This window comes from Aythya ferina, assembly GCF_964211825.1.
Source record: "Aythya ferina genome assembly, chromosome: 1".
Lineage (NCBI taxonomy): Eukaryota > Metazoa > Chordata > Aves > Anseriformes > Anatidae > Aythya > Aythya ferina.
This window is the reverse complement of record NC_140296.1, coordinates 81931931-81952262: the sequence shown is the minus strand read 5'-3', so window position 1 is coordinate 81952262 and position 20332 is coordinate 81931931. Positions and strand designations below refer to the sequence as shown.

Genomic DNA, 20332 nt, shown 5'->3' with positions numbered 1-20332 from the left:
AAGCAGTATTTTTGCTGGTGCTCAGCTTAGAAGTGGAAGATGACAACTGGAATTAGCTCTTTATTCACTGGATTTGCTTTTTGAAAGTTGTATGGTCAATAGTGTAAGCTGATAGAGCAGTGAGTTTGTTAGGTAAGTTAAAATTCATTTAGGGCAATTGAATAAATGCATTCATTGAACAGTCACTATTAAACTGCCCTTTACGCTTTTAGAAATGACTATTTCCTGTCTTTTCAGGAAAAAAGATGACACTAACACCATTGAAATATCTGTCTTTATTTCAGTAACTTATTTTAAAAATTTATTATAGGGCTGTCTTATCTGGAAATATGGTTGATCTTTGGGGTGATATTCACCAACACTGGTCTGACTTAGTTGTGATTGAAGGTAGCAGAAAGGTTTTCCTCTCCTTCATGCTCTTGGCTGTACTGAAGTTGTGATTCCAGAAGCATGAACTTCCCTAATGGTGATTCTGGCTCTTTCTCTTCCATAAATTATCTCTATTACAGAATAAGCATATTATATGAAATGAATTTTAATCAATTTTGAGATGTTATTTTAAATGGGAAATATGAATTAAATAGTTCCCGAAGAGCGTTTTGGTGGAATCCCACCAGCATTTCTTAGTGCATTAATAGTGTCCTTTTAGAAGGAGTTTTCTAATTATACCTAGACTGACCCAGTTAAATGTTAGATTGTGTATTAGGAACAAAGAATTTTGCATGAGTCGGAGGTGGTTATGGTGTTTAACACTGGAAACTGGTGACTGGGAAAGGATGAGCAGTGTCACTTACCACTCATCTGAGTGCAGGCTTGGAATCATTGCCTTTGTAAGCACAGTTCTCGTGGGTCTGAGCAGGAAGATACGGACTTGGAGTAGTAGGGGGCTATGCCAGTTGTGAGCCCAGCTGTGATGCAGGGGCTTCCAAATTAACATTAAAAATGAAGTTTATCGAAACCAAAAAGTGATTCGAGAAGACCCTTTCAAGACCAGGGGGTGTGAGGTTGCTTTACAGTGGAAAAAAAAACACTGAGCTAACCTTTACTTACCTTAAGGGGAAAATTAAGGTAACATAGCTAAGTCTGTAAGTACCTATACATAGAAGATGCTCCTGATTGCACCTTCTTAACTTGATTAAAAGAGCAGGACAGAATTAACAGGTGAAGGTGAAACCTGGAAATGTTGGAAGCGGGAACGTCAGTGTTGAAGTTAACTTCTCCAGTGTTACTTAACCTGGTTTAGATATTCTGGATTCTCTTTAGATTAGAACCTTAATATAAGGAACCAATGTATTTCTGATCAACACCTGTATTTTTAGATGAAAGATCTATTAGGGATGTTGGAGATACTGTGTGAAAATAGGGGTATTCTGCAGAATTACAGATACACTGAGAACGGAATTTTAATAATTCCTTGACATTAAAATTTGTTAATCTGTTTATCTAATGCCAAAGTCTTAACACCACTTTTACTGCTTTTGGTCAGCATGTCAACAACCTTTGCTGTCCAGGAAGAATTTTTTTTGTATACAGGACCTATTTTTTGCATATGACTGATTTCTCACCCACAGAATCACAGAACTGTAGGGGTTGGAAGGGACCTCGAAAGATCATCGGGTCCAACCATCCTGCCAAAGCAGCCTCAGAGCAGGCTGCCCAGGCAGGTGTCCAGATGGGCCTTGAGTATCTCCAGAGGTGACTCCACAACCTCCCTGGGCAGCCTGTCCCAGTGCTCTGTCACCCTCACCGTGAAGAAGTTCTTTCGCATGTTGGTGCGGAACTTCCTCTGCTCCATCTTGTGGCCATTGCCCCTTGTCCTGTCCCTGCAAACCACTGAAAACAGGTTGGCCAAATCCCTCTGTCTCCCACCCCTCAGGTATTTATACACATCGATGAGATCCCACTGGGTTCTCATCCCACTGGTATAAGCCATGTCTGTCCTAGTCATCTGAGCCTCATTACACATTAGAAAAATGTGGTATTTTTAAAAGCCCTACTGATAGGGAAGTTGCTTCTGAATTCCAAAAGCAAACATACCATGGTGTATTTTTTGGCCAGAAATTGTTGTAACATTCAGATGCTTTGATTTTTTAGAAGTGTGAGGGTCAGTTTTATTCTTGTTCCTTCATGTCAGTTATGAAAACTTCCATCTCTGTTAGACACAGAAGGGGATATCGCCTCTTTCTTTCTCTCAACCCTGAATATTTTATTGAGGTGTTACAGATTTGATGGTGTATTTCGTGACTTATTTCATGTAGTCAGCAAGTGTGCAGAAGGAAAATTCTTTTGGTTGGTGCTTAACTGTCTGCCAACTGAAATTCACTGCAGCTCCCAGGAGGTTCTCACCAGTGTCTAAGGAGAATTTGCTTTCTGGGAAAGCAAACAAATACGCGACCTTGTTTTGCAGTCACTGCTGCCCCTTTTCTTAACTGAATACGGATGCTGTGTGTTATCTTTCATAATTCCTTCCTGATGCAAAGGATTCAGGATAGGGCAAACAACTGTATTCTATTTTTTCATAATGAGAACTTGTGGGGTCTTCTAAATCCATACCTGATTTACTTTCTTAATAAGGAAAATTTTCTTGGAAATCTGTTTCTGAATTTGATAGAAGCTTTCTAATAGATTCTGTGTATTGTGATAATCTTTTTTTTTTTTTTTTTTTTTTAAACATTTAGCTGTTCCTTTCTTTGTTTGTTATCAACTAGAAGACTCATTTTATACAAGAACAGGCATCAGAGTCATTAAAATTGTAAAGCTAATTATTTTGAAACTAGTTGAACACTGTAGTGTGTTAAATATAAATGTTCTCGCAGAAAGTCTGAAAGTCTCAATCTACAGGCACTCAGCATATACTTGTCTTTGCTCTTGGTATTATAAAAATAAACTGCTTGTTATTCTGCACGTAGCTGACCACAAATGCATTAAAAAACAAACAAACAAACAAACATGCTGTTTTAATGGATTTAACACACCCACTACTCAGTCTCTTTGTACATGCATATCTTTGTTAGAGTTTTGATGTTTGGATATCTGTTTTTTGATCGGCTTTCTGTATTTTATCTGATTTCAATGTAATTTCACTGAAGTTGATGGGAGAGAGTGCAGGGAGTCTTCTTGTTCAGGGTGGGTCCGGTTTTTTGAGTCACCTTCTATTTGACGTGAATGCTTAGGGTGGCTTAGGTTATAAGCATTTCCTTGTATTTCTTTCTTACCTTTATGGATTGATGTCACTTCACGACTTTACACCCATTAAAAGTCACCTATGTGTAGGAGCAATTTAAATATACCATTCCATCATACTGTGGCTGTAAAACTTTACATTTCTAACGTAGCTGCTACTTTTTCCCTCTGGTGTAGTCTATATGTCACAATTAACGTATGCTTCCACTACAAGTGTATACTCAGATCTTTGTCACTCACTGTCAAGCTAATGAACTAATTTGTCTCTAAACACTTAACTCTTTATGATTACATATTTGAGTTATTAAAAATATTTATACTCATATTCATACAATCTTAAGTACCCAGAAATGAGGAATCTATCTTCCAGGGATACCTTTCCTAAACAAACATCCTGTAAGTGAACATAACAGTTTACTCGTTGATGTTCTTTTTAAGTTAACTCACATCTAATTTTTACATAGCTTTGAAAGAAAGGTAACTTTCTTGGTAGATTTCCAGTTTCTGTCCCAGTGTTTTGGAATTTTTGTCCTGTTTGTCGCTGTCCATGTTCACACTGTGCTTATACATTTATTCAGGAATCTGAAACTGAGAATTTTAGGCACGCAGGATGCCTGTGGTATTTCCATATGCTGATGCTCCTTATTCCTGATAGCTTTCCTCTCCATCATATAAGTAAGGACATAAGTCTGTTCCTGTGCCATCCATTCAGATGATTCAGAGTTTTCTTTGCAGATGATTTTGTCTGCATCAGAGCATACACTTAAATATTTTTTTAATTTATAGTTGGTTGTTTCGCTGTTCTTTCATTTTTAAAGTAAAATTTATGGACTAAGCATGCTTCTGTTTTTTAAAGTACTGTTCGAATTCTAATTGGTGTTAATTATATTTTTCTAAATTTATCGAGTTGTGCACAAGAGCATATCACACACAGCACTCTCAACCGTTGGATAAGTATGTGTTTGGCAACCCTTTCTCAAAGTGACTACAGATGGTTTAAGCCCAGATGCAAGAATTTGGTTCATGGCCCCCCCTTTTACTTGTTTCTCCTTTCACATCACTGTCACGTTATGTTCAGCTTCGTTTGTCCTCTGTGGCACCTGCAGTGAGGAACTGAAAGTAGAGATAAGAGGCCTATACGTACTCTTTTTTGCCGCTATATTTATTAGAAAAGAAATACAATCTGTGAAAGCATCAGAATTACTCAGAGCAATAAGGGAAGTGGAAATTACAAAGCTGTATGATAGGAACGGTATTGTGGACCAGCCCTAGACAGCATGATTTCTTTTCAGTTTTTCTGAGGTGTATGTTTCTAAGATCAAGGTCTGCAGATAAACTGATTCACATCAAGCAAGCAGTGTGTTATGGCATCCAATTCCGCATGGGTCACGTCTTTACAAACAGACGTGTTTTCAGATCTGCTGCTGAAAATTCAGAAATCCGAAGGATAAATTATGGGAGATTCTGCGTATAGACAAACTCTCGTTTTTCTCTTGGTTCTCTGGCCTTTGTCATTACTACTGAGAAATGTTTAACTAACAAGGCTCTTCTGTTTCTACTTCCTTTAGGGTTTGAAGTCCAGCTTCCTTTTAATATGTTATCTAGTAGTTGTTCCTGTAATAAGATCTCAGAAACAAATACAAGTGTTTTGTATTATAGCAGAGTTAATTAATCAAGGAAAGTAATATGAATTAAAATACTAGAAGTAAAGTAAGCATTCAGTATTCAATAAGTACTTAAAATACGGAATAAAATACAGATTTTTTCCAGTGATAGGCAATAAAAATAATGGCCTAATTCTAAAAAGGGTTAAATAGCTTTTTACTGCTTGCCTAGAAGGTGTGTGTGTGTGTATATATATATATATATCTATATTTTACTTTTTTTTTCTGACAAGCATATTTCCTATTCCAGTTTGCATCTGATTCCTAAAGAGAAAAAATGAGTCACCCTTGTGGCTGATGAATTCTAAATTTTGTTAGCTTTTCTCTTCTAGATTTGATTTGTCTGTAGAATATAGTCCATTCAGTGTTCTTCTCCTGTGTTTGTATTCCTGTGCACAGATGTAAATTGTGAGGTACATTACTAAGAACTTACCTATACCGAAATACTGACCAGCACAGTTCAGAGTCGTGAATGCATATCAACGATATCAATGCAGGAAGTTATTCTAAAATAGTGGTGTTTTATATTCATACTCAAACTTGTTTTTCACTGACTTCCCGTCTAGAACAGTGTTGATTTAACACTATTATACTGTTAAGGAAATGTTAAGGAAACTCGGTGTAATGTTACCTTCTGTTTATTTCCTTGTGTTCTATATTTAGTTTCACAATAACGGAAGCCAGTAGCAACCACTTTAAGTTGACTAACACAGCATATGTGTTGTTTTTTTATATTAAATGTGACTTTTTATGGCAGTTTTACTTTATGGTGTGAAGAAAGCCTTAAGACCTGTGTGGCTAGAAAAAGAAAAATTTCTTGGAATTTTCTATTTAGACAATGTTGCAGTATTAGGCTTGAGAAAAGGGAGCTTTCCAAGTTTATAAATAACCGAAATAAAAGATGGGCAGTATACTGTAATTATAACTGGAAGGAAGGGTCTGTCCCACTGCTGTAGCGGCCGAAGCGCTGGTGAGTGGGTCTCTGTAGTGGTGTGAAAGCTGTCAGGGAAGGGAAGAAAGGAGAGGAGGACCAGAGTCTTTCAGCAGCCTATCTGTCATCCTATTTAATTTGAGCCCATCACATGAGGCAACTGTTTTTTTCGAAGTATCTCAGGAATGAGCAGGAATGGAGAAAATCAGCAAATTAGAGCAAATTCAGCACTCAACTGAATGGCTTCTCTTCTGGAGTATACATTACAACAGCACCTATCAATTACTGTAATTAGTGCTGGTGTCTGAGAAATAGCCATTTCAGCTTTGCAGTGTGAGAGGTTTATATTTTAATTCAGGTAGGTAATGGGTACAGTGAGGGTTAATTACTTTGGCATATAATTCTCCTCTCTATAAAAGGCTGAACTTTTGTATTTTTAGCTGCACTTGCAAAATACTGTTTAGGTTAAAATAACAAATGTTCAGCAATTATGTAGAAAGAAGAAGAAACTGCAAATCTGTGGGTATATATTCATCATAAATCTTGCTCCGAAGCGTATGTTAAGGACAAGCTACTAAAGTAGGATATGATCTGAGTTCCCGTTTGTTTATAAGGGAGTTATATTAGGTCTGCCTTATAAGGACTGAAAAGTATCTGAACCTTGAGAACTGTGAAGACTGGAAGTATTCACTTCGCATCAGGAATGTGAAGTGGTGTTTTTGAAGAGGGTGCCCAAAATAACCACTGGAAAGTTTCTTACATAATAATTGCATAGCATTTGAAAATATGTTTTGTTTGTTTATAGAAAACATGTGAATATCCTTTCCTTTCATGTCTTTGTTACCTTTTGCAATGCTTTTAAAACAACATGCATACCCGATCAATTTGAGTCCTTAAAAGTGACTAGATAACAAGAAGATTGGATTTTTTTTTTTTATACTTTCCCAAGACTCCAAGGGAGTTAATAGGTAAAACAGTTGAGCTGAAGCAGATCAAAGTGTACAAAGGAATATGTGCTTAGCAGTCTGTTCTATTGTGCTGCTCCTCCCCTGGGATTCTCTAAGATTGCAGAGAGTGGTTCAAGTAGTATGTTATCCAGCTGATCACATGCTAAGGTAAAGCATAAAAACACAGATACCCACCAACAAATAATTACTTTCTGAAGTAGAAGGAACCAACATTTCTTTCAGGCTCTCTAAAGATTCAAGTTTGAGTGATTGATCGAAGTATTCATAACTTTCTCATGAAAAAAGGTTTGGGATAGATTCTGACATTAGGAGCAGTACATGGCATACGTGCACGCACATGTGGAGTTTCGGCTGTTTTACAAGAGAAATTGGCCCCTGTCTTTATTGGTGGTCTTAGTTTTTGAAAAATCCAGTTGTTTTGTTTTTGTGTTTTTTTTTTTCTTCTTCTTTTCACTATTTCATTTCAACAGTTGCTAGTACATTCTGTGCATTCTTAAAAAGTGTGCACTGGAATTATTTTTTATATGTGGATAGATGTGCATGCTCAGGCTTCGTTGTGTGCAGTTTGTTTCCAAGTTTGGTTGCTAACCTTTTGAAAAGAGTCCTTTGAAAGAAAAACAGTGATCTAGAAGTATGTTTCAGTAGACATGTATGGACAGTTACTGTGCATTTGTAAGGGATATTAAAATGACTGTACAAAACTATACTTTTAGCAATAATTCATGCACATAAATGTTGCTGAATGCTTGAAAAATATATAAATGAGTGCTGCAGAAGCACATATTTAAAATGCTACCTCTACTCCTCTGTCACTAGAATTATTGTGTATTTTGGTACATTTTTATCAAGGGGAAGATCTGGAGCAAGAAAGACCTTACCGTTGGTGGAAGACGGATGGGTTATGTAGTACTTAAAGTGGATGTATGTGAAGTTCATTGGCTATGTCGGGATGCACACGAGTGCTGACGGGACCTGTCTCATGTCACTGTGAGGCCATGCTTGATTATCTTCCAGTTATCGTGGCAAATGGGAGAGGTGTCCAAGGACTGGAGCAGAGCTTATGCAGCTCCTGTCTTCAAAAAAACAAGAAGGAAGACCCAGGGAACTACAGGCTGGTCATCCTCAACCCCTGAGAAGACAAGGGAACTACTAATCCTGAAAACTATTTATGTGTGTGGAGGAAAAGGTGCTTGCAGTTAGTCAACACAGATTCATATGGGTGAAATCATGTTTGACCAACCTGATAATGTTCTACGATGGAATGGGTAGACAGATAGTGGATATTGCCTACTTTGACTTCAGTAAGACAGAAGACAATCTTCCATAAGATCCTTACATAGAAACCAATGAAGCATGGGCTCAATGAACAGATTGTGGTGTGGATGGTTCTGTACCAAGGGTAGAGTAACTCCATGCAGTAGCAGTGGGCCAACCACCAGCTGGAAAGAAACTTTGCAGGGAAAGACCTGGAGATGCTGACCCACAAGGTGAACACGAGCTAGCAAAGAGTCCTTGCAGCCAGCAGGCTGAGGGAGATGATCATTCCTCTACTTTGCACCGAGTGCCATGTCTAGTTCTGGGCTCCTCAGTACAAGAGTTAGAGAGCTACTGGAGAGGGTATCCCTTAGTAAAGGGATACTAAGGTGTTTGAGGGACTGAGATACCTGTCATGAGGACAGGCCAAGAGAACTGAGATCCTCTGAGGTCTTTAAAAGCTGCCTGGGCAGCCTGCTCTTGATGTCCATGTTGAGCAGGGGGGTTGAATATGACATCCAGAGCTGTCTTCCAACCTCAGCCATTCTGTGATTCTGTGAAATAAATCTGAGTTTAAGTAGAGGGAAAGTATTCTTAGTTTTATTTTATTCACTGTAGCCCAGGGAAATAATAGGAAGAGAATGCACAAAAAGTTGAAATTGTTGTTGTTGTATTTATCATAGAAGTTACTTAAGCAGCACTGACTGTAAGTTTGGGTCATGTATAATGCCTAGATAGTTGTTCAGGTGACGCTGATAAGAATGCATTTTTTCTCACCTTTGAATGATTGCTGATAAATTTTGAAATTCTTCTGTTGTGTGGCACACAGTGTTGTTTTTCAGGGGATTATCAAATTTTTAGTAAAAAAATACAGGATTAAGTGAAGACTGGAAGATGACTAGAAGGCCTGCTGCCTCACAGTCGTCCTTATTCAAGTGTTAAAAATGAACACCTTCTGAAGAGATCTGGTCCACTTATTACATACCTTAAGGGAACTTTAAGGGAAATTTGGTTTCCACCTCTGGGTTGTAAATCTGAAATGGAGATGATGAACCAAACAACATGGGCTTAGCCACAAAAACTTGGGTACTGATGACATGTTTCTGTCAACTCTGTTATTGTCTGGTTTCTGATATGTCTCTAAAGGTTTAAGCTACATGGTCACTAAATTAATGCAACCTTTTGTACCAGGTAAATTTTTTTTTTTTTTTGTAAATGCCTTAATTATGGGAGTGGTATTGCTGAATGTTTTATCTACTGTTGGGAACATATAGTTGGTTAGATTCAGTTACACTTATTTTTTAATGTACTGTGAATTTATAAATGTTTCAGGAAGATGCACCACTAATGTAAATTTGCTCATCTTTCTTGCTCTGTCAGGAAGAAGGAAATATCAAAGAAATTGCAATAACTCATCATGTAAAGGAAGGACATGAGAAAGCAGACCCGTCACAGTTTGAACTTCTAAAAGTGCTCGGACAAGGATCCTTTGGGAAGGTTGGTAATAGTCCTCTTGTGGAGTAGTATTTGGGAATATCATATTGAAAAGTGTTGAAGAATGAAATATTTAGAACAGTCTCGTTGCATTAAGGCAATGTTGGTGGTCAAAACTGCTTTCTAAATTAGTGCTAATTAGTGCCACCATAATTGTGGCAGATCTTCTAAAGTGGTAAATTTATTCTAGTTTGCATGTAGACCTCAAAGATGCATGGAAAATTTGACGTGAAGGAAGGAATGTCATTTTGCTTTAACTACTTTTCTGTGTTTGAAAGGGACAAGGTTTGAGAGTTTTTTTGGTATGTAATGCTAGTTGCTAACTCAAAGGTTATCACCAGTACAGAAACTACAGACAATATATTTTTGTAATACATTGTAATTTTAAATAATAAATTTTAGACAGTGGTAGTCGTTGAAGTAACTATTATATACTTTGGATTGTTAATGCTAGGCCCATGCTAGAATTTGGTTAAGGCACAGTCTAACTGGATACTTATTTAAACTTCTGTTAAATACTCATTTTCTGGCATTTTAGTGGGTACTCTCCACACCAAGATCTCAATAGGTGTATGTGACCTCTACCTTTCACTGTCCAAATCAAACTTAAAAATAAAACATTAATTTCTCGATGATCTTGAGGTCTCTTCCAACCTAGAAAATTCTGTGATTCTGTGATTCTTGTGACAGAGAGATCGTTGAGAAAGAATGGAATTTACAATAAAAAGCAACAAAGCTTTTAAGTCCATTTTTAGCCTTAATTCAAGTTCTGAATGTAGTGTTAGCTTTCTAGTATGTTAAACCAATGCTAAACCAATCTTGGATACCGGGGAAAATTAGAATAGTCAGTTCACTTCTTGTCGTGGAAGAAATTTACTATTGGTCATGTTGTTGAAGCAGCAGTTCCAATTAATCTTGGATATCTAGATGTTTATAAATTACGAAGTTTTGTACCCAAGTCTAATAAGTACTCGATCTAATAAGACTACACTGGAGAAACCTAATGGTCATTTCTGATGTCATTTGATTACATACAGAATGAAGATAATAGCTTTTATTTGGAAATCTTCTAATCAGGAGAAGTAAATCATTCAGAGGCAAGGAGATGTAAGCTAATGAATGATGATTTCAACAACCCCTTCAATTCTGTTGATATTACTAAATATAATGCTATAATTGACCTTTTTCATGTTTTGAAAAAGCAAAAATACTTAACTACCCAGCTGAGATATAATGTAAAAATGCTTGTCTTCTCACTTGCTTTAGCATTTAGGTAAAAAATATATATATAATTATTATTATTTTCTAAAAAGTTTGGAAGATACTGACACTCTGCCACTACTCGTTCAGTTTAAAAGGCTAATCTGTATGCTTTTCAAGGGTTGTTAATATGACGGGTTACAAAAACAGATAAAACTAATCTCATATAGCACATTTAATATTCTCATTTACCACAACATATCTCTGTGCTTTTTCATGAATAACTAGAAAACCTGTGGGAAGTGTATATTTCTCATCTCAAAGTAGAGAATATATCTGCATCTTAGGGTTATTAAAAACAACTCCAGTCAAGAAATCCTTTTACACAAAAGAATAAAATGAAAGACACTTTAGTTGAGGCTGGTTTTACTTCACAGATACATGCAAAATTCAATCAAAGTGTATTAGCTGTGTTTTTTTGTGACACAAGGTTGGTTCTCACTATTTTATATGTTGCTAAAATGAATTATTAAACATTATTTTACATAACTTTGTGGATCAACTTCTGTACACTGATTTATTTTCATATCAGGCAACTATTTCATTAGCACTTTCATTATGCTATCTTACAAATTTTATTAAGACGGAGCTACTTAAAAAGTTAACATCAATAAGCTTATTTTTACAGAAGAGTATGACTATAAAGTTGAATTTTGTTTCAGTCTTTTCATCTAAGTGAATCCAAATTCATCCTTCCCTTTACTCACTGAAATCAATTAAGTTTAACCAGAATTAATTTGGCAGATTTTGCCTTGAATGAACCTTTTAGATTATGAAATTAAATAATACTATGTAAAAATGCAAGGAAATTTCTATTTGTACTTTGCAGAATTTGAAAGTAAGATATAAAAAACGTAAGAGGAGCAAACTCAGATTTTGTACTGAAGTATATTCATCTGAGTTGCCTTTACTTCTTTTTAATAATTCTTTTAATTTTCCATGCAGGTATTTCTTGTCAAAAAAATCTCAGGATCAGATGCCAGGCAGCTTTATGCAATGAAGGTGTTGAAAAAGGCCACCTTGAAAGGTAAGCACTATTTGGAGCAAGGAGGTAGAGAAATCATGGACATTATTACCAAAAAATAATCTTTACACACAGGCTATTCTACAGATTGTATTTTAGAACTTATTTCTATCAAACTGTTTTGTGTAGTAAACACAGAGAGATTTAGTAAACAGTACAATATTGCTATTAAAGGGGGAATTAGGTTCAGTCCTTTGCCATGTTAAATGTTAGGTCCCTCTCATTGGTGGTGGTTTAAAACAGTAGTTGCATTGTATCTGCCACTTGACTTTCTACTGAGCTGTTGTCTGAAACATAATATCCTTCCATTTTTAACTTTCTGTGTATCGCAAATGAGACAGCTAATACTGTTTGCTCAATTTACGTTGAGGTTACAATATTTAAAAATGTATTATTCGAGTTCTTTTATTCTAGAATCTCTAAGAAGAGTTAGGTTTTGTTTGTTTGTGGTTTTTTTTGCTTGTTTTTTTAATATATCAGTACATTTTTCCAGAACTTTTGATGCTTGCTCTTGGATGTAGGATATATTTGAAGAAATCTTAAGTGTCTTAAGCTAAATGAGCAAAAATTAGTTTTAAAATGAGACATTATAATATTTTGTTTCTTGAGTGGTTTTGGTCACAAATGATATCAGTAACAAAATAAGTTCAAACCTGCACAATATCAAATCTGTCCTGGAGAATTCCATAAGATTTTTTTTATAGTAGATTAAAGTGTTCTCTAATTGCTTAGCCAGAATGTGTATTTATTGTTTTACGTTATTGTTTAATATTTCAGTCTATTTGTATTGTTGATATTATTTAGATGTTACTGATATAATACTGATTTGCAGTTTTAACATGTTTTAATCTAAAAATATTCACAGATGACATGTAAACAAAAACTTCATACTTGCATTGAATTACGAACCTCTGTTAAAATGTTGAACTTTGCATTTTTCTGCCTAAGATCTAGTGCCAAATCTCATTATACTTCACTTACGTTTAAAACTATTAGGGTGTGAGTGGTTTTGAACAGTTTCCTATATTTTGATTACTCTGTATTGTGGCACAAGTTATTCTCATTATTTACTTCCTATTTTTCTGGAATTGATTTCCACTCATTTAAGGTCCTTTGATATCCTCAATAGCCTTTCATTTCCCAAACCTGTTAATAGCTGAGAATTGGAGTCAAAGGTCATTTAGCAGTTGCTTTTTTAAGATGTTTGAGCGTTTGTCTTCATCACATTTTAATGGTGGTTGAGCCTTATGAATAAAAAGTTGTGGATCTAGTTCTGCCTGCACATGGGGAGACTGATAAACACTGAAATTGGAAGTGTGACCTGCAGCTGGAAAAGGAGATGCTCTGAGGCAGTAAGCATTCAAGGATGCAAAAGGCTAGAACAGAAAACTGACAGTAGCAGGAAGATATCACACTTTTCAACTATTTTCAGTTGGTTTGGAGTGTCATTTGGTTCCAGTTTTAGGAAGAACAAAGTTGAAAGCAAATGAAAGTTACTGTTAAAATCTTAATATGAAACTATTTGGAAATAATGCTCTTTTTCTGTAATTGCAACTTCCTTTGAGATCTAATACTGTAATTTAAAATAATACGCTGTATTGCTTGATTTGCATAAGGTTCTTTAGTTCTTTTGAATCTATTTCATAATACTATTTTTGTGATGTAAAAGTCTCGAATCTCTTCTGTATACACAACAGGGATCTGTAGGCAGTTGTTATACCACAGTATGTGATGTGAAGTACATCAGGAAATATAGGAGCAATGCTGATTCATAATGTGATTTACTTTTTTTTAATCTTGCTCCTGTTCTGTTGTAGTTCGAGATCGGGTTCGGACAAAAATGGAACGTGATATATTAGTAGAAGTTAACCATCCTTTTATTGTCAAGTTACATTATGGTGAGTTGGAGGGGGAAAATAAATTATATCTTAAAAATGGGAGCTTGTTGAAGTACTGCGTAACATTTATATTGTAGTTCAGAGAATCATAGAAAATGTGTGCTGTCTAAATCCTGATTGTGCAAAGGCTTGCTGTGTAGTAGTTTTCATGTGACTCTATATACATGGTTAACTTCATACATGGTCTTAAATCTTTATGGGACTGAGAGTCTGTAGTTCTCTGCTTTATCAGAAAGGACGTTTACCTATCCGTATCTAGCTATTCTTTTCCAAAACCTCTTATCTTTTATATTAGTCATTCACTTTTTAAAAATTGATTTCTTACCTTTGCCATGCTCTGTAGAAAATGTGCAATGGTATCACTTCTGGTTTCATTAAAATTGGTGAGAAAACTTCTTTTAATTTTATTGCATGGACAGCCATTAATGTGTATTCAAGTTGAGGGGGAGGAAATTAATACTTTTAAAACATTATGCAGAAAGTAAACAAGAAAAAAAATAGATAAACAGAGTAGTCTTTATTGTTCAATTCATTTTTTTTCTTTTAGAGTCCATTTTTTCCTACAGTTCAAGTTTCAGATCTGTCACTCTAATGTGGCTTAAATAATGTTAGATTATACTATTGTCATTCTTTTGCGAGATAGACTATATCTTCCTGCAAAGCTGAGTTTCCAGAAGTTTTAGAATTAGTTAATTCCAGATTTTTCAAATCTGTACTTCCAAAATCTGGAGTGAAATGTTGATTAACCAAGGTATAGCTTAAATTTTCAGGCATTCCACTGATGACTTGTTTCTCTCTCACATGGTATGAGAGTTTCTTGGCCCATTGAAGAAAAACATTTAATAATTTTAAATACATTTAAAATATACAAGGAAATAGAAGGAATATACAATATACAAGGAAAAAGAAGAATAATTCATTTTAATAAATGAAAATGAGGGTGAAAGATAAAGAAAATAAGGGTGAATTATTGGGTAGATTATTCTTCTAATAATGGGTAAAATTAGATAATGTTTAATGTTTTTAATTGATCTTTTCAGCTTTTCAAACAGAAGGGAAGCTGTATCTTATTTTGGATTTCCTCAGGGGAGGAGACTTGTTTACACGTTTATCCAAAGAGGTAAACTTTTTTTTTGAAAATTGTATATTGATAAAATTTGACTTTTAAAATTGCCTAAACTAAAATTGCCTGTATTAGAAAAGTTTACTTCTTATAATTCAATTTTCATTGAATAAAATTTTGAATAGTCTTCTTTTAATGAGCTAGGTTTTTGCTTCATTGCTTTTTTGCACAAAGTCTTTCCATGAGAACCCTCGGTAATTTACATCTTTTCTGAAAGTCTTAGACAAGCAATATTTCTTCATTGCTTTTTATACCTTGCTTAGATTTTCTTCTCTTGCTACTATGTCTAAAGATATGTCAAAACATGGATTTACATGAAGTAGTTATTCCAAAAAATCCATGTTTTTTTCTCGATTCCTAAGAAAGAATGTATAACACTTTCCTGGTGATGACTATTTTATCTTAAGCCACTCAAATTTTATAAGATTTAATGCAGATAAGTTCTTTATAGGTACCTGCATTTAAGCTAATGGTTGATAACTGACAGTGAAATGGGCGTGCTGGATTTGTTTCATCCTCATATGAATTCATCTGATCTATTCAGAATCATAGAATCACTGAGGTTGGAAAAGACCTCCAAGATCATCTGGTTCAACCGTCTCCCTACCACCATTGTTGCCACCCACTGAACCACATCCAAACATTCCTTGAACACCCCAGGGATGTCCCAATGCTTGACTGCTCTTTCTGAGAAGAAATGTTTCCTAATTCCCAACCCAAACCTCCCCTGGCAAAACTTGAGGCCATTCCCTCTAGTCCTATCACCGGTTACCTGTGTGAAGAGGCTGACCCTTCTTTAGATCAGATCTATCTGATAGATCAGATGAATTGCAGTCTAAAAGTTCCTGCTTTTTATCCATTAACCACAAAGGAGAAAGTGATTAATTCAGAGCTAGAAATCTACACTGCAGATGTTTAAGTTCAGGAGAAATTAATTTCAGTCAATGTTTTCAAAGAACATAGTGTGGGTGTATTATCAGCCTCATGGGATCTTTCATTCTTTGAGCTTTTAAGTGTTTCTTGTAGAGATTTCCGTCCTTCTTCAGTGTACCTGTACTAAATACTAGCTCTTCTGTAGAGGTAACATCAGCAAGTGCTTCTTGTGCAAGCTTTGGTATCATCTCCTTACCTTAAACTACTAAGATGAAAATGTGTTATTTTTAATTCTTGCTTAAAACAGTGGTCATCTGTGATCCCCATTGCTGTTTTTTCCCCAATCCATGGGGGACAATTATCCGAAGATGTTAATTTTTTTAAAGCAGTTCATATTAACTGAGGTAGAATCAAGTCATGAAGGAACTTATTTTTTAACTCTGAGCAGTTTAATTGCAATTTTTTTTTCTCTCAGTGGATCACAACGGTTGTTCATATAGTAGGAATAGCATGTTCAGAGGCCCTGACCAACCTGATGCAGTGGGTGGCATCGCTGCCTATGGTAGGAGGGTTGGAACTAGATGATCTTTGAGGTCCCATCCAACCTGAGCCATTCTCTAATTCTATGATATCATTGAATCATAGCAGTGATTAGTTCCTAATAGAAAATGCAGATTGTTACCAAAGATCTTACCTGTGCTTACTCTTGCCATTTCCTTAGTTCATTTTTTGATCTTTCTCTTCTGCAGTTTCATTTCAGGCTGCATTTTGGGATTTTACTATCCATGTAACTCCTTTATGATGGTACTTAGAGAAATGCTCTTCAAAAATGATGCATATGCTTTTCTTCTCTCTTAGACTTTGTAGAAGAAATTCAGGTGTTTGGACTTCAGTTCATTTGTCTAGAAACAACGTGTTCACATCCATTGAAGAGAGAGTCACATTCTTTAAATGCTTCCCAAAATTCTTCAGTCCTGCTTCGATATCTGTTTGTTCTCTTGGGCAATCAGAAGTAAATAACCTCAGTTTTGCAGAAAGTATAGTACAATATTGCTTTCAAAAGTTTTCAAGTACATACTGTGCAACAGTGTTGATTATAAAATTCTAGACCTTTTCTAACGAAGCAATTTGAATTTCTAGTTTTTTATAAAAATCAATATGAGTATTAAGAAGAAACACTCTGTAACACCAGATTGTCTGGACCATTCAGTTGGTGCTGATGTAAGCTTTAGAGGTTTTGTATGTAAAATAATGTGTTGTTTTTTTTTTTGTTCTTTTTTAGGTGATGTTCACAGAAGATGATGTTAAATTTTACCTAGCAGAATTAGCACTTGCTTTAGACCATCTACATAGTCTTGGAATAATATACCGGGACCTAAAACCAGAAAAGTAAGAATCTGCTGTGGTAAATGCAGCGTATTAATTTGATTTGTATAGCACTTCTACCAATGCACTTCTCTTTCCAACTGTTAAATTTTAATTTTCTATTTAAATTTGCTATATAAACTGAACAGGGAAGAAGATGGGAGAACCTTATAGGGTTTTGTTAATTAAGTGTTGAATTTAATTTCCTCTCAAACAGGAGCATTTAGTTTGAGCGATATGCCAAGTACTATAATCCATGTTACTATAAGTAAAGAATATACTGAAACATGTACCTTTCATTTTCCATGTGCTTTAGAGTGTACAGTGGATAAGACATCGTTTTAGCCTTCTGTTTTTGTCATTATTGTAGAATTTCTGGACTTAAAGATAAACTTGGAACAATTTCATGATACAGGGTTCCAGTTGAATGCTACATATTTGCATTTGAAAGCTTAACAATAAACATTTTTCCAAAGCTGACTTTTAAAATATGCTGCAGTAAGAGCAGAATGGAGTTTAAATGTTAAATATGAAAATAATGCGTCACATGCTAATTTAACCTATTGACAATCAAGAAATTACACTGAAAACTTAAAATAAGCTTGGAGTTAAAATTCCGGTATAGGGTTGCCTCCCAATACATTAGTCATCTCAGTCTCATTCAATGACTGCATCCTGTTCTCTTCCCTCCAGTAATTTTTTTAGTGTTAGAAGATGGAAAGAAGAAAATGTCAGCAGTGTCATCTGAAACACTTAAATGTTTCAGATAAAAATGCCAGTGTATGTATATGTTATGTATGCTGTAGTACTACACTCTACCTGGAGAGGAGTCTAAGATGAGGTAGTTAACCTACGCTGCCTCATTGCCAGGAAATCTGTAATGAATCTGAAGTCCTGATGTCCTTGGTGATCCTCTGTCATGGCTATATGGAGGACCTGAAAAGTCTGTGTGAGAACTGTCTTACGTAAAGTGTTGGTGGAAAAGACCAAGAATGAGTAACAAGTATTACAGAAGCCAGCTGTTAAATGGGGCTTCCATTAGCGTAGCTTGTTCGTTTGTGCCTCTCCTGGAAATAAGACACAAATTTAAAAATGTTTAGCCCTGTCTGACAAGAAGGGGAAAGATTCATTCTCAAATCAGAAATCTGAAGACTTCCAGGGCATGAGGTTGCACTTGAAAATGAAGAGGGAAAGGGATTATGTGTAAACGTTGAGAGCATTCTGTTAAGTAATTCCAAAGTGAGGAAAAAATAGACTTGCTAGGTGAGAAAAGATCTTTAAATGGCAAAGTGAGAGAACCTCGGTTATGTTGCTGACATTTACTTGCAAGAGGAAGTCTTGCCAAAAGACTGAGTAGGTACTGCCTCAAATACAGCATTAAAAAGAAAAAAACAAATGTACCAATCAAAGAACCTTGGTTTTAAGCCTTGGAAATATCTGATTCAAAATCATATCAAAGGCTGAAATTGCACATTATTGGACAGTGAGATATCAATAAGTCTCACATACTGTGTCTGTACTGTGAAATGATGTTTCCCACCATGGAAACTGGAAAGAGGAAAAGGGATGGGCAGGGGAAATGGACAAGCAGTGTGTGTCTGGGTCACCTCTCATCACAGGGAGGAAATGCAGCTCCCCATGGGAGAAGCGGGAGGAACTAAGTCCACAGTGTAGGCTTTGGTATAGAGTCTAGCCCTGGAATACTTTGTATGCTTTGAATCACAATTATATTCAGTGGTTGTTACGGACAGCTGGTATCTCAGATAGTGTGACCTTTTGTGTGATTGAAATAGACAGAAGCATAAGGCCTACTCTTTACTATAGAGCTTAAGGATATAGGGGCTCTGGTACAACATGAAAATATCTATTACTTGATGTTAATTAAAGTAGTCAATATCCTTTGAAACTATAATTGCAAATTAATACAGATTTTGCATACATATGCAAACATAAGTTCTTGCTTAATTTAAGAAAAATAGAAATGTATCTTTCATTGTCACAATTGATTAAAAAAAAAAAAAAAAAAAGAAAAGATACACATGCTACAAGTCTCCAAAACTGAAGGTTCAAAATGAAAGTTACTATGTTCCATGCTGAATTTAACCAAATAGTTGAATAAAAATCTGGTATGTTGATTCTGTTGTATAACCTTTTAATAATAAAGGATTGAAGGGAAAAAAAAGTGTACTTCCAAAGTATCTCCTCCTGATGATTCATTTTCATGCATGCATACTACAGTGTCTTTGTGCATGCTGTTCTGCTTTTTCAAAAATGTTGCCAGTATACTGTCTGAAACAATAGTTAAAAGATTTTTTTTTTCTTTTTAGCATCCTGCTTGATGAAGAAGGACATATCAAATTGACAGGTGAATAAGAGGAAATTGTAATGCATGAATTTATTCTGTTCATAATAAAATCTTTGAATTTCCCGCTTTTTTTGGTAGAGCAATGCAACAAAATCAGCAATTTTAATTAGTATGTAATTTTGCTGTGAGGCAGAGCAGATAGTGTAATTAATTTGGAGTAAATGAAATATATATTCTGTTCTGGAAGTATATATTATGGACCTACAATAGTTGGGGGGGGGGGGGGAATCTGTACTTCCTATGTGTATATTTAGGTGTGTATACATGTATGTATGACTGGTAAAGGCATCACCTTTCACATTATGGTAAAGGTAATTACTGTGATTGATTTTAAAGAAGTGCATTTTGAACTACTGTATTTTCTTCCAGATTTTGGCTTAAGTAAGGAGTCAATTGATCATGAGAAAAAGGCCTACTCTTTCTGTGGAACAGTGGAATATATGGCACCAGAAGTCGTTAACCGACGAGGCCATACACAGAGTGCAGACTGGTGGTCTTTTGGTGTTTTAATGGTAGGTTTCTGGTAAATGCAAATAATAGCAGAACTGCTTTATAAGGTTTGGTGAAACAAATATTGAACTGTAGGGCGATCTTTAAATGAATTCTAACTACCAAAAATCCAAATTACGTGAAATTAATAAACAGTACTGCAGGGTTTGAATCAACTATGCGGACTGGGTCTCATGTCAACACCAACAATATGCCATTCTATTGTTATTGTTGAATTGAAATATGCATCTATTGTGGTTTGAATGTTACAGAGACTAATAGGAGTACTAAAATATGCAGGAAAAGTTCCGTACCTTCCAAGTTGGGAAAGACATGGATCCAAATTTTAAATTTGAATTTATTCTCAAGTGGCAAAAAAAAAAAAAAAAAAAAAAAGCAATAACTTTCCGATTAGTCTCCAGTTTATAAAATTTATACCAC

General features: G+C 35.4%; 1 protein-coding gene across 2 annotated transcripts in view; it reads left to right on the top strand.

Annotated features, from left to right (window-relative positions):
- The window catches only part of RPS6KA3 (ribosomal protein S6 kinase A3), a 72763-nt gene that overhangs the window by 27696 nt on the left and 24735 nt on the right, over positions 1-20332 (top strand). For both annotated transcript variants that reach the window (XM_084535372.1, XM_084535371.1), the window contains exons 3-9: positions 9381-9497; positions 11700-11781; positions 13596-13676; positions 14717-14796; positions 16955-17061; positions 19365-19402; positions 19772-19914. In XM_084535372.1, coding sequence (XP_084391498.1) covers positions 9381-9497; positions 11700-11781; positions 13596-13676; positions 14717-14796; positions 16955-17061; positions 19365-19402; positions 19772-19914 — 648 coding nt within the window. The remainder of the gene's footprint in view (positions 1-9380; positions 9498-11699; positions 11782-13595; positions 13677-14716; positions 14797-16954; positions 17062-19364; positions 19403-19771; positions 19915-20332) is intronic.